General features: G+C 38.5%; 1 protein-coding gene across 3 annotated transcripts; it reads left to right on the top strand.

Annotated features, from left to right (window-relative positions):
* The first annotated feature begins 42 nt into the window (after window positions 1–42).
* Window positions 43–11649, top strand: LOC135461845 (chromobox protein homolog 1-like). Of its 3 annotated transcripts, none has more exons than XM_064739090.1 (6): window positions 64–129; window positions 3386–3497; window positions 4757–4921; window positions 6602–6782; window positions 7084–7184; window positions 10346–11649. In XM_064739090.1, the coding sequence occupies exons 2-6, from the start codon at window positions 3454–3456 to the stop codon at window positions 10515–10517; spliced, it is 663 nt and encodes a 220-aa protein (XP_064595160.1). In that variant the 5' UTR covers window positions 64–129; window positions 3386–3453; the 3' UTR covers window positions 10518–11649. The 3 variants fall into 3 exon arrangements, with proteins under 3 accessions (XP_064595163.1, XP_064595160.1, XP_064595162.1); XM_064739092.1 differs by lacking the exon at window positions 64–129 and adding an exon at window positions 376–398; XM_064739093.1 differs by lacking the exon at window positions 3386–3497 and having other exon boundaries at window positions 43–129.
* Window positions 11650–12668: the final 1019 nt, after the last annotated feature.

Raw genomic sequence — 12668 nt, 5'->3', positions numbered from 1 at the left:
ATTGTCTTATTTTTTCGCGCGAAAATATTACTGTAGTGCCCGGATAATCTGCACACATGCGCATTACCTTTAAGACGTTTCGCGGTTGTTGTGTTTGATTTCTTCTGCAGAGTTAACAAATTTTATCAGGTATGGTCTATAGTTTTCATTAACTGAGTGCATCAGAAATAGATATGAGATTTGTCTGCTCTACACTTACGTTTGGTTGTGTGAACCGGGAATTATTACGGGTTACCATTGCACGCATCATTTAGATAGATTTAGAACAAAATGGCGGCGCCTATGAAGTATGGTACGGGGAAATGTGAGCATGTCGGAAAGAACAACGGCTTGTGTCCGGAAAGGTGTTCTACAAGACTTCTTACCAATCCTCAGGGAAGAAAAAGTTGCCCAGGAAAGTAAATATGACTTGCTCTGGGAATAGCTTGATGCTGCTGAAAGTCTTTCATAGTCTTGTACCATGTCTTTGTTTATTCCATCTTCACACCAACATTCAATGGATAAAAATTATCAGTAGGCCCTATTCACCAAAACAGTGTTGTCGGTTAAGCTCTTTGCCTTTCTGTTAAAAGTTCTTTTGTGAGCTTAAACACAGGTGTCCAAAAAATCCATAAATTTCCATTTGATATATTAAACTGATCAATCTGAAAACTGCCTTCATTAAGGCTGTTGATTTCCTTTAGGTGCGGAATGTAACAGCCTCAGATGCTTGACGGTAAGGAATGTTTGCCGCACCTGACACGGGCATTAAATCTTCCCTTGCATAAAATGGCATCAACCATGTGGTCTGTGTCATTAACCAGTCTGTTGTGAGACTCGCTGACCAAAAGGGTTAGGCCTACTGGCAGTCTGTTGTGAGACTTAATTCTACACTGATTATCATTTATTTGTGCTATGTTAAACTGCCGTCGAGAGTCCAGTTTCCAGCCTGTGTGTATCGGTGATTTCTGAGGAGAGATGCTAATGCAATGAAATAGAACGATTACAAGAACTGCTACTGTTCAGAAACACGTCAGATTCATACTACATGCTGCCAATAAATAAAGCACATGTAATAAATTTTTGTCTTCTATTGTAGAAGAAGAGCTGAAATAATTAATTTATTCTAGAATTCTGGGCTATCGGTATATACCTGTAGTCCTACATGTTACAGCCTCTGTACTGGTAGGTCTATGTAGGCCTATACATGTACCATATGCACATGTATACTTGTGTATGTGTTTCGATTTTCTCAAACCCCCTTCAGTCAATCAACTTCACACTTTCCACATGTATTGCTGGGAACCCAAAATAGTGAAGTGTTGAGGATTTGCAAATAATGTGTACTGCAGTAGGTTTATCCAGTACTCCCTCTGGAAAAGTAGGGAATACCGCACTACCTCTGAATATTATCTGTAGCACTGCTTGACCCCTTGGGTTACTGCCCAATATTTGATCTTCCTAATTACGTGAATGACAACAAACTTATCATACAAAGTTTTTCATGGTTGGTCGAAAAAGTTATGTTAAATTGTGGAATGGGCAGTTTATTATGTTTGCCATATGTGATGAACATTTAAATACGACTAATTCTGAAAAGATCGAGAAAAGATTGACTGTACATGTATTTTGCTATATTTGTACTGTTGAGATACAACTATACAGTGTAAGGACCAAAATATGTATTGTTTTACAATATGTTGCCTTGGTCTGTTGCCTCATATGGCAGTGGTGCAAATTTTCATGCTCACACTAATGGAACAAATAAAATTGGTAACAAGTATGTCTAAAATCTCAGAGTTTCATAGTATGATGTTCTGGTGCAATGAATTCTCTTTAAAGTCATGTCAAAATCCTTTATTACAGACAGAATAAGTGACAGGCCCTTTGTGGGCTTAGAAGACCAATCCATTGTACTAGGAGACAATTGGTCATTACAAGAAAAATGAAAATTGAAGAATAGCAAAAGACCCATTTCACAGCCCTTGGGCTCTAGTTTTTACTTTGTTTTATTGCCATGAATTAGTTTTGGTTAGGTCAACCAAAAAACAGGCTTGTTAATTTGTAGAAATATGCAGTTGACATGGATGTATGCTGGGGAAGATTTAATGCTGGTATGAGGAGAGACAACTGTTTCTTACTGTCAATTTGACACATTTGGGACTGTTTCTCTCTGTAACTCTGGCAACTGCATTGCTCAGTTTCAAAGTTACATTCCGCAACTATATTTCCTTGGGCTAACTGTTAAATTCAGGAACAAATGCAGAGAAGATGTAGCCTTTTTACAGCAATTATTAGTGTAAAACTGATAAAGTAATATAACTATATATGTCCTATATATATGCACCGGTGTTTCAATGCATCTATGCTAAGATATATGTAAATAAAGTACAGGTAACACCTCAAAATATCTTCAAAGTTTATACATCTTCAAACACGTTCTGGAACAGCTTCAAGATGAGAACTATATGAAATGTTATCATTTAGTGTAGTTTGAGGTAGATTTAGTGGGTTGCACTGAACAGGAACAGAGTAGGGAGGACTGGGTCCACTTCCATGAAATGTAAATCATTTATTCTTTGCAAATGGCATCGCTTTGCAGACCAGTTAATCCGTGAAAAGGTTACGAGAAACCTGATTTTTTTTTGGAAAGGGAGCCCAGACCTTGGAAATCATTTTTCACTGGTTTATTAAATTCATTTTTCTGCATGAGAGCAATTGCAATCACATTCTTTTTCACCCTTCTCCAAAAAATAGACCAGGAAAGCTTGAAAACTGTGCTTTTCTAAATCCGATTCATTTATGCATACTGAAACGATCTTCACACAAAAGCTTCAGCCAGCCCTGAGTTTAATAGGTAGCTTAGCCATTGGAAATTGTAGATTGTGGATTTCCAAGAAAATGTCAAATGCTGATCCATCTGCATTTCATAGATGATTGTAAGGTAGAGGTTTCTAAAAAAACTATTGAATGTCTGCATTCATCTGCCTTTGTTGCACCCAGAATCAGCTATTGCCAAATGTCGAGTTGACGTGAAGGAATGTGAATTAACTGATGGCGTTAGTATTTCTAGTCTAAAGATGCAGTTAATTCCCAAGCTTTGGGTAATATCCTGTTTGGTAAGTGACTGGTATTTGACTAGAACACAGAAAGGTAGAGTCTAGCTATATGGTGGAATTGTTAAATGTTACTGGTGTTCTCTTTTCAGTTTCTCTAATTTATGCATTGCTTGCTGTGTTCTCTCAGGAGATTCTTCCCAGTAGGCAATCAAATGTATCAACACAAAATCTTAATGTAAATTAAAATTAAATTATTAAAACTCATTTTTAAAAAAAATACTTTTCATTTGGTCTAATGGGAGACTCTGATTGAATGTATGCTGGCATTAGATACCCTTCCTCAACAGGTATCTTCACAGAACTGATGAGTGACTCAACTCCTGTTTTGGGAGCTATTGAATAAACCAAGAGAACAATGACTGAGGCTGGCCAGGCACTTGGACCACTCAGCAATCGAAAGTGAGAACAGAAATAAGAACAGAAAATTGTTCCGATCGTTGTATATACATGTATACATATATATATATGTTTTGGTGTTACAAAAGGGCACTCCAGGTTCTGCATTTGTAGAGTATTGAATTTTCATGTGAAATTCCAAACCATTTTTTTTTTTTAACTTTGGCTGGTCTGACAGCTGCTTTCGTTTTCAAATGTGTAGAAATTTTCAAAGCCCTGCTTAGATTTTCTTATTAAATGTGTTGATGTAATTTATATAAATTCACAGTGATGGTTTAGCATTATGGGAAGACCTCACAGCTATAATAGGCATGCAGCAGGACTAAAACAAAAAACAGATAGTAATGTTAAATGCATGTTCTGACTAGGTTTGATTTCAGTTTGGTGAGAGAATGAATTTTTCTTCCTGAGCCCAGTCACAGCTTGTCTCACTTCTGACGAGTGTATGGCATTGACAAATGACAGATGTCAGAGGCTCCTATGCTTTTTCTAATTTCATTGTTTATACATGTGGTTTTGAACACTTTACTTCTCAAACTGTGAAGATCCCTTCCTGAGTTAGGACAATGACAAAACTTGCCAAAAATGAATGACCGTTAATAACTTAATGGAATATAAATCCCTGCACTTATGAGGCAGGTGCAGTGGTCATGTTGAGAACACCTACTGTGAGAGAATTCTATAGTCAAAGCATTTAACGGGTTTGATCTATTTGGAGCAGCGTGATGCAGTCTGCCAGGTGGTTTGAGTGTTAATCTGTCTACTAGCATAATGGTTTGTGTCTTTTTCAAGTTGATTGACTAGCTGATTTAGAAAATAACACTGAAATTCAACATCTGTGTGGAATATATACAAATAATAGCTGTAATGTGATCAGACAAGCATCAAGTGTTAATGAGATGAGAGAATTATTGTTCACAGTGTGTCAAATTATTCATGTTTTTTTTGCACTTTTAACCAAGGTACATAGTAGGATATACATTTAAAAGGAAAGTGGCTCTAAACCTGCCAAGTATATTTTTAGGTTAGGAATTTCAATTCCGACACAAATTGTAAAATAAACATCTTTGTTGATGAATAAAACTGTGTTTTATGTCATAAATATACAAAAGTTTAACTTAATTAGTCTGCACTATTGAGACCTAGTAAAACCTTTCCTTTCGTTGTACTTTTACATACACTTGTAGCAGTGCCGCAGATTATAAGCCTTGGAAAGTGTTGCCTATAAATGGTATGTGTTGATATTCATGTGGTGTCCACAGGGCATCAAACATGGGTCGTAAAAACAAAGATGACGATGCTGGACTGGAACCAGAAGAGGACGAAGAAGATCTGGGAGAGGAAGAATATACAGTAGAGCGAGTAGTTGATAGTCGGATCAAGAACGGCAAAAAGGAGTATCTTCTCAAATGGAAGGGATATCCAGAGTGAGTTTTGGCACGATTGATATGGTGTCAATTGAGCAAGCTAATATGCAACAGTTGATTATCTCATTCTTGGTCAGGTAATTTTTAGCCCATCGGCAATCAATAACAGGGAAAGTAATGTTAAAGTAAAAGTTAAGAGTCATAATTTAAAAAGTACTGCATGAATGGCGGTTAGGTGCCCATGTAGAGAGTAATGGCGCAAGGAGGATATTTCATCATGTGTGCAGATCAGTTACCAATTCATGACTTCATTACTTCATGTATTGAGCTGTTTTGCATGCATGTGTCTCCTTCTGGCAAACTCTTTTGGTAACCTTTCTGTCAAGTTGCCTTTCCCTTCTTTCCATTGTTAGGAGCGAAGTGGGGTGGGAGGCTGTGTAAGGAGGTGCTGTCCACGGTGCTGTCTTGGTTGGACAATTTTGTTAGACAGCTCTTTTTTTATTTTTAAAGTGTCATGTTGCCAAAGGCGAAAAATTGTGCTATTTTTTTAGCTGTCATCCATGTGAAGTTAAGACTTTCAGATGTCTACTGATGTACTTGACTTTGAATCATCTGGTACGTGGAAAGGTCTGGCAGCAACCTGCGCATGGTTTTTTGCTCCTCTGGCTGAGCCAGGTTTCCTCCTACCACGATGAACGCTGGCATTATAGAAGTGAAATATTCTTGATTACCGTGTAAAACACCAAATAAATAAATAACAATCAAATAAATAAATAACAACCAGATGTTCAGTTTTATCCGGGATTTCCCTTCGACTACCAACTCAAGTTGCTGTAGTGAGGAACACAGCTGAAGAGTGACTTCTTTACCTCCCCTTGTCTAGACCATGGAAAATGTTCAGTGAACTTCAAATCTTAGACAATGTATTGTGTTTTAATTATGCAGTCTGCTGTTTAACTTCACTTCTGCCGGAGAGAATGTTGGGAATTAAGAATATTTTATAATATGTTATGGGTGGAAAGGAAGATTGTGTTTGGTTTACTAGACTTGCATTTGTCACTCACAAGGAATCTTTGCGCTGCTTTATTTGCATGTTATCTTGTCAGGCAGACAGTTTAGACAAGTGACTATTTTAGCCACTCTCGTATGACTGAAAACTTCTGGAGCATGGTGTTAAGCAACTATCAAATAAATAAAGAAATTAAATTGTTAGTCAGACAGAGAGATGTCCTACCCCATTCTCGTGTGTAAATTTCAATATCTCACCACTGCCATTGTTTTTGGGGCCTTGGTGGCAAGAAATAGCCAACAGTGGTCACTTGTATTGACTGATGAAAGACCCACTGAATATCACGTGCCTTCCACCTAAATGACTCCTCGAATAAATCTGGCTGCCACCACAAAAGTGAAAAATCCAGTGTGAACAATGAAAACAAAGCTGTATGGTTTTAAAAAGGAAAATCCCTCAAAACTCCGGACACAAATAAAATATCTTACGTGGCAATTTGTGTACAAAATAAAAGAATTTGAGAAAGGTTTTTTGAGCAGTTTTGGATTAATTTATTACAGTTCCATTGTTTGGAAAAGAATGGAAGAGAAGAGAGAAATGATAACAGTGAAGGCCAAAACATTATGCACCTCATTTACTCATGAAGTTTTCTTTTTAGATAACCAGAGTTATATCCGAGATAATTTGCCATTAATGTAACAATTTAAATCCTTGATCATCGTTTTCTGCAGCTCTGATAACACATGGGAGCCAAGTGGTCACCTAGACTGCCCTGATCTAATAGCAGAATTTGAAGACAAGAAGAAAAAGAGAGACTTGGAGAGGAAGCGAAAGCAGAATGGTGAAGATGATGGAGCCAGCAAAAAGAAAAAGAAGCTTGCAGACGTTAAATCCAGTGCAAGTTCTAAGAAGGTATTTAAATTGTGGACAGGAATGGGACAAAGCTTTCAAATGGACTTCCATTGCTGCGGTGTCTTCATTGACTTATGCAACTTTAGTCAAAATCTTTTGACTTAATTTCGCTTTGTTTTGGACAGGTTTGTTTATTTTCTATATGACCTACATGGAACTTGATAAATGTTATGTAGAGTTAAGTTCCCAAATGCACCATTATTTTGCAGTAACTAGGATGAAAAACTAGTGAAAAAATGTGAGGTAGACGGAGTGCGATTTCCCAGTGGAAAGTAAAGGTCACACAATGTAATATTTGCAGGAGGATGATAACAAGCCACGCGGATTTGATCGAGGTTTACAGCCAGAGAGGATAATAGGTGCCACTGACAGCAGTGGAGAGCTCATGTTTTTGATGAAATGGTGAGTACTTTCAATGTGCTGGTTAACTTTTGGAAAACTTGAGATGGTGATTACTTCATGGCATGAGGGCTGTTAGGTTTAAAAAGGTATGATCAGACCAGAAAGCAGGTTTTTAATTAAATGATCACCTGTAGAATTTTTTTATTTTCCTGGAGGGAAAAGCTTTTAATTATGCCTAACAAACCATCAACGGAAATAAAAACTTTGTAAGTAGTCCTGTAGCTACTAACACATACAGTAAATGCCTTTTTATTCAGGGCATAAACTTTCGCGGATTTGGTAAGAAGACACATTTGTGGAAATCAACTTTCTCAGATCTTAGCAGAATTTTTGGACAACTGATCAAACTTCAATACATAAACATGAAGTAAAAAAGGGGCCTCCGTGGCTCAGTCGGTTAGCGCGCTAGCGCAGCGTAATGATCCAGGAGCCTCTCACCAATGCGGTCGCTGTGAGTTCAAGTCCAGCTCATGCTGGCTTCCTCTCCGGCCGTAAGTGGGAAGGTCTGCCAGCAACCTGCGGATGGTCGTGGGTTTCCCCTGGGCTCAGCCGGGTCTCCACCCACCATAATGCTGGCCGCCGTTGTATAAGTGAAATATTCTTGAGTACGGCGTAAAACACCAATCAAAAAAAAAAAAAAAAAATCAAGTAAAAAAACAACTCAAGCGTTCAAGTAACAGTGTTGTCATTTAAACTTGTTTGTACATGTAAGATATGACAAAAATTCTGTACAATACAGTAACTTGATGAGACAAAGGAAGCTAATCCTTCTAAGCTTTTAACCTTTTTGAAGACTATTAATCTTTATGAGATGAAGACCTTACCTGCTGTGTGGGAAAATATTCGTGTCACTCACTCTGGAAGATGGCGTAGGATTAAATGTGATTTAAATAAATCCCACTGTTTAATTCTGATGCATCAGCAGTGAAACTTTAAGTGAACTATGAAAGATTTGAGTAAATTTCTCAGAAATCATCATTATGAAAAGTTTGAAGTGAGAAAACCCCAGAGCGATGTATCAGGCGCTACTGAAATGTGATCTGGCTGGAAGCAACTACAGTTGACAAAAAAACAGCCTCTCTCATCGTATGTATGTCGTGTCACATACACACACCCAGAACAAATTATTGATTTTTATTTCTCTAATCGAGGCAATAATTCAACAGCAACAACAGCGTCGCATTGTGGCGATACTTAGAGCTAGGCCTCCTTAAAAGAAAGCAAGATTAACTGATGATCAATTAAGCTGGATTTGTGAAAACCGGAATACATTACAATTATGTATTTCTAATTAACATGTTTGAAAATGAATTAGAACTGTTAACGAATTTATAACTGTGAATGCATGGTACATTAATAAATTACTTACATGAGTTTTATATTCGCTGGCACTTATTTTCACGGAAATGTGTTTGCCGTGAAATCGGCGAATGTTAGTACCACGCAAATAAGACATTAACAATACTCAGTTTTAAATTCTACAAATACAGTCAAACATGCCATGTGTGGCCAGTCAGGGGAAAAAAAAGAAAGAAAAAGTGGCCACATATGACAGGTGGACACACACGACAGGTTGAGTAAAAGACCAAGTCAACACATAACTAAATGAGTTCCAACTAACATACACGTATATGTATTTATTTCATACAAAGAAGTCTAAAAGCACTAAGGCCGACACACAATAATATAACAAGTGGTAAAAAAAGAAGAAAAAAAAACACACACACACACACATGGATAAATATAAACAGCACACTTGTAGATGGCTGAAGCAATCATAAACAGGCCTATATACCCACAGGTGTATCAGGAAATCAATTAAATAAGTCGTTTATTTTGGTCTGTGTTGGTCTTGACACCATAGCAAAGGAATTTACTTTGTCCTCTAATCCCATTACGAGGTTCAGCATATCCATTTGTCCTTGCTGTACAGAAAACATCTTTCACTTTGTGATGTACACTTGCGCATCAACAATGGAACAATTCTGTGCTGCAGGTGTGCCTTTTGTGTCTATATCTGCTAGTTCTCCAAAGTTGCAGCTAGCTTCACGAGAGCCAGGGGAACGTCTGCTGGACTTGTCTACTTCCTTCCAGGCACTTGCTATCCAGTATATAGAATTGAAATTGAATTCAATAAGTCCGTACCGGTTGAAAGCTCATCATTATCCATAGCTTTCAGCATGTACTGGAGTTGTCGGCGACGGAACTTCAGTCCAGCGGCTTGGATAATTCCCTGGTCCATTGGCTGAGACTTGCTGGTCGTGTTTGCTGGTAAAAACATCAGCTTGATGTTCTGCAAATTTACTTATTGGCGAGATGGGGGCTTTGTGAAGAAACAGCAGCACGTGTGTACCTTCCTTTTTCATCTGCTGATCTAAGTCTAAAAGCCAATTCTCAAACAACACAGACATCATCCATTTTGTTGTACCGGTAAGTCACTGGGAGCGTGTTGATGTCCAACTGGCCGAAACAGCTGGGGCGCTTTCATCCCCTTTCACATAAAAGGTATTCCTTGTGGTGTCACTGAAAAACAAGCCCCTCTCGTTCATATTGAAAATGTCCTCAGGCGTGTAGTCCTTGCAGAGCTCTGGCAAGTTGGCTTTCCAGTCTTCCACTGTGGCTTTGTTCACATCCCCTCTCTCTCCGCTCATCTTGCCGAACTCTGTGTTGTCTGAGCAGAAGTCACTATTATCCAGATCAACGGCAAATTTCAAGGTTTTTTCCTGCAGCAGTGGCCCTGTGACATTCACACGTCTGCGCCGGGCATCTTGAAACCATTCTCCGCACGGATCAAGTCTTCTGGACGCATGAAAGAGGTTTATATTGGATTTTAGTGGCCGCTGGACACATTGGGCGTTTAACATGGAAAATCGCTCGGTCCCAGCAAAGAGTGGCCATTTAGAGCAGATGGACTCTTTTCAGGTGTCTGCATGTACAGGTTTGACTGTAATAATTTTCGAAAAGGAGTTGACCTTTCAACCCCCCCCCCCTCCCCCCAACCCTTATTTCCTTGTTGATTATTACATAGTCCTAAAGTATTAATGCCAAAATAAACTGCCAGTTACCATGCAGAAGGATCATTGGAAGACTCCCTAGTGTTTGGGTAGTATTTGATGTTTTAATTGAAACAGGTTTATCTGACAATTTGGTTTTTGTTACAGGAAAGACAGTGATGAAGCAGATTTGGTGCCAGCCCGACAAGCTAATGTGAAATGTCCCCAGATTGTAATAGCATTTTATGAAGAAAGACTCACATGGCACACTCACAATGAAAATGAGGATGATGAAGAAAAACGTGAAGACAGTGCAACTACCGCTGCTGCCAAGTCATAAAAATGTGAAGTTCAGAAACCATTCACATTCATCATGGTCAAGACTATCTGTACATTGTAAAAACTTATACACACCCACTCCTGATGGTAGGAGTGACCCATTCTGTATTCCCAAGCACGGCTGAGAAGCTTTGGGGTTTGTTGGGTCCTGTAACCTCAAATGTGGATTGATGAATTCTGGGGCAGATGACAGGAATCTCTGATGGTTGGGAGGCTGTATTCCTGGAATTTGCCTGTTCATAAAGTTTTCCATGGTTTACGATGTAACAGTGGATCAAAGAGATACCGTGCGCATGTCTACTTATACTTCTTGTAGACCCGGAGGAAGCGACACTCTTCTTGATTCGGATTGTAATGTGTTCAAATCACAGGATACGTTTATTAAATGGGATTTGAGGCCCTAAATCATGCATTCATTCTTCATTAATATTTCTCTATCTGTATTTAAAGGTGGCTCTGTATTTTGGCAATTGTAGATTTGCAGGGTTTAAAAGTAGAATTGTAAGTTTCGGATTCATACAGAAGCGTACTTTCATGAAACAGTGTAAAGACTTCGTAAAAGAACTGGATATGTGAAAAGGGAGATAACTTGTGACTAAACCTGTTCTTCATTGCGAAGTGAAGGAGGGTGCTTTATTGGCAGAAGTCCAAGGATATGTTTGTTAAGCATTTTTGTGTTACCATAATGTTTTTTTTTTTTTAGTTTAGCTTCTTGCGACTACTGTACGGTCCTGTAAAAGTTCAGTTAAAAGTTTGTACTGTACACAATATATTTTGCTGTGTGTTAGCTCAAAGCTACTACACATTCAAAGGATATTGCCTTGGCTGGAAAGTGTTTTTGAGGGGAGGGGTTGGGGATCTGCAGCTGAGGTGTTTGTGTTGTAACTGTCAATTACCTTTTTTTCGTTTTGAGCAAATGTGTTTGAGGTACAAATCATGGAATGGCGTAATACTATGGATCAATTTTCCTATTGTCATTGTTACCTTCCTGTAAGTGGTAGATTTCAGAATTTAGGTGTACTTTTCTGAAATTCTCATGTTTTTTGATCTGTATCCAACTTGATTCAACATTCTCAAGATAATGTGCTTGTGTAGAGTTCATTTATAAATATGTTATTTCTGCCTCAGTGAAATAAATGTTTCAAAAGAACTGTTTTTTTTTTTTTTTTTCATCTGATGAGACCAGAAAGTGACCTGGGGTATAGTCAAAAGCTTAGACACAACCCTGGCCTGTCCTAAGGATGTTCCGGTGGGTGAACTTGTGACAGGACTTTTGACAAATTCCTACATCTGAATGCAGTGGATTATCAGTGTGGATTGAACTAGGGAACAGCGTACACAGCGGCATGTTTGGACTTGATGTCCATGGCTCACGCTTCTCAGTTCTAGTGGATTGAAGGTGGAAAGGGCCACAGTCTATCCCTAGTTTCTGTGTGTGTGTTGATGTACCTGGGGCAAGTTTCTGATCTCGCCACAGTGCAGATATCACTCAGTTTTGAGTTTGGGAAATTTGCTGTGGTGAGACCAGAAGCTGACCTGGTTATATCACCACATGTACAGCGCTTTGCATGAGGATCAGGAAGCTGTATACACCAAAGAGAAAGGCAAACCCTCATCAGTATGACTGAGAGTTTCATACAGCACATTTTACTCCTGTAGATGATTATTCAGGGTAATTTTAAACATTATGGTTAAGTTACATTTACTCTTATTCCCTGACAAGTACAAGTAAAGCACAGTAGTATGAGAGGGGGGTTCCACTGTTAATGCTCTGTAGGTCTGTAGTCCAAGATTTTTACGTTCAAACAGTGGTGTATTATTTAATGCATGTAATGATGAAGTCGAGGCATCAGAATGTAAATGGCACAAGCTTTTGACCCACACGACAGGATCATTGTCAAGTAAAAACTGATAATGATCCCGGAATGTATAGAAGCTTGTGGAATCTTTAGTAGTTACATGGTGATGCGTCAACTTTAGTATTATTATGTACAGTTATGGAGGTTACGATGTGTACTTGGTTGTGTAGATAGTTTGTTGCCTTGAATATAGATCTGGTGTTTCCTTGCTTGGAGGATAAATCTGGTTTATGGACATAATGAGGGTACACTAAAACAGGATTAGCCATTGAGAGTCACTTTTGGATTTCAGA

The sequence above is a fragment of the Liolophura sinensis genome, chromosome 1, assembly GCF_032854445.1.
Source record: "Liolophura sinensis isolate JHLJ2023 chromosome 1, CUHK_Ljap_v2, whole genome shotgun sequence".
Classification (NCBI taxonomy): domain Eukaryota; kingdom Metazoa; phylum Mollusca; class Polyplacophora; order Chitonida; family Chitonidae; genus Liolophura; species Liolophura sinensis.
Note: the sequence above shows the minus strand (reverse complement) of the source record. Positions and strands in the feature narration are given on the sequence as shown.

What these genes read in the sequence shown, in the direction of transcription:
- LOC135461845 (XM_064739090.1), top strand. Translation starts at nt 3,454, where the DNA reads ATGACTGAGGCTGGCCAGGCACTTGGACCACTCAGCAATCGAAA. An exon ending in AAATGGAAGGGATATCCAGA is followed by an intron (nt 4,922 to 6,601) that starts GTGAGTTTTGGC and finishes CGTTTTCTGCAG; the next exon opens with CTCTGATAACACATGGGAGC. An exon ending in CTCATGTTTTTGATGAAATG is followed by an intron (nt 7,185 to 10,345) that starts GTGAGTACTTTC and finishes TTTTTGTTACAG; the next exon opens with GAAAGACAGTGATGAAGCAG.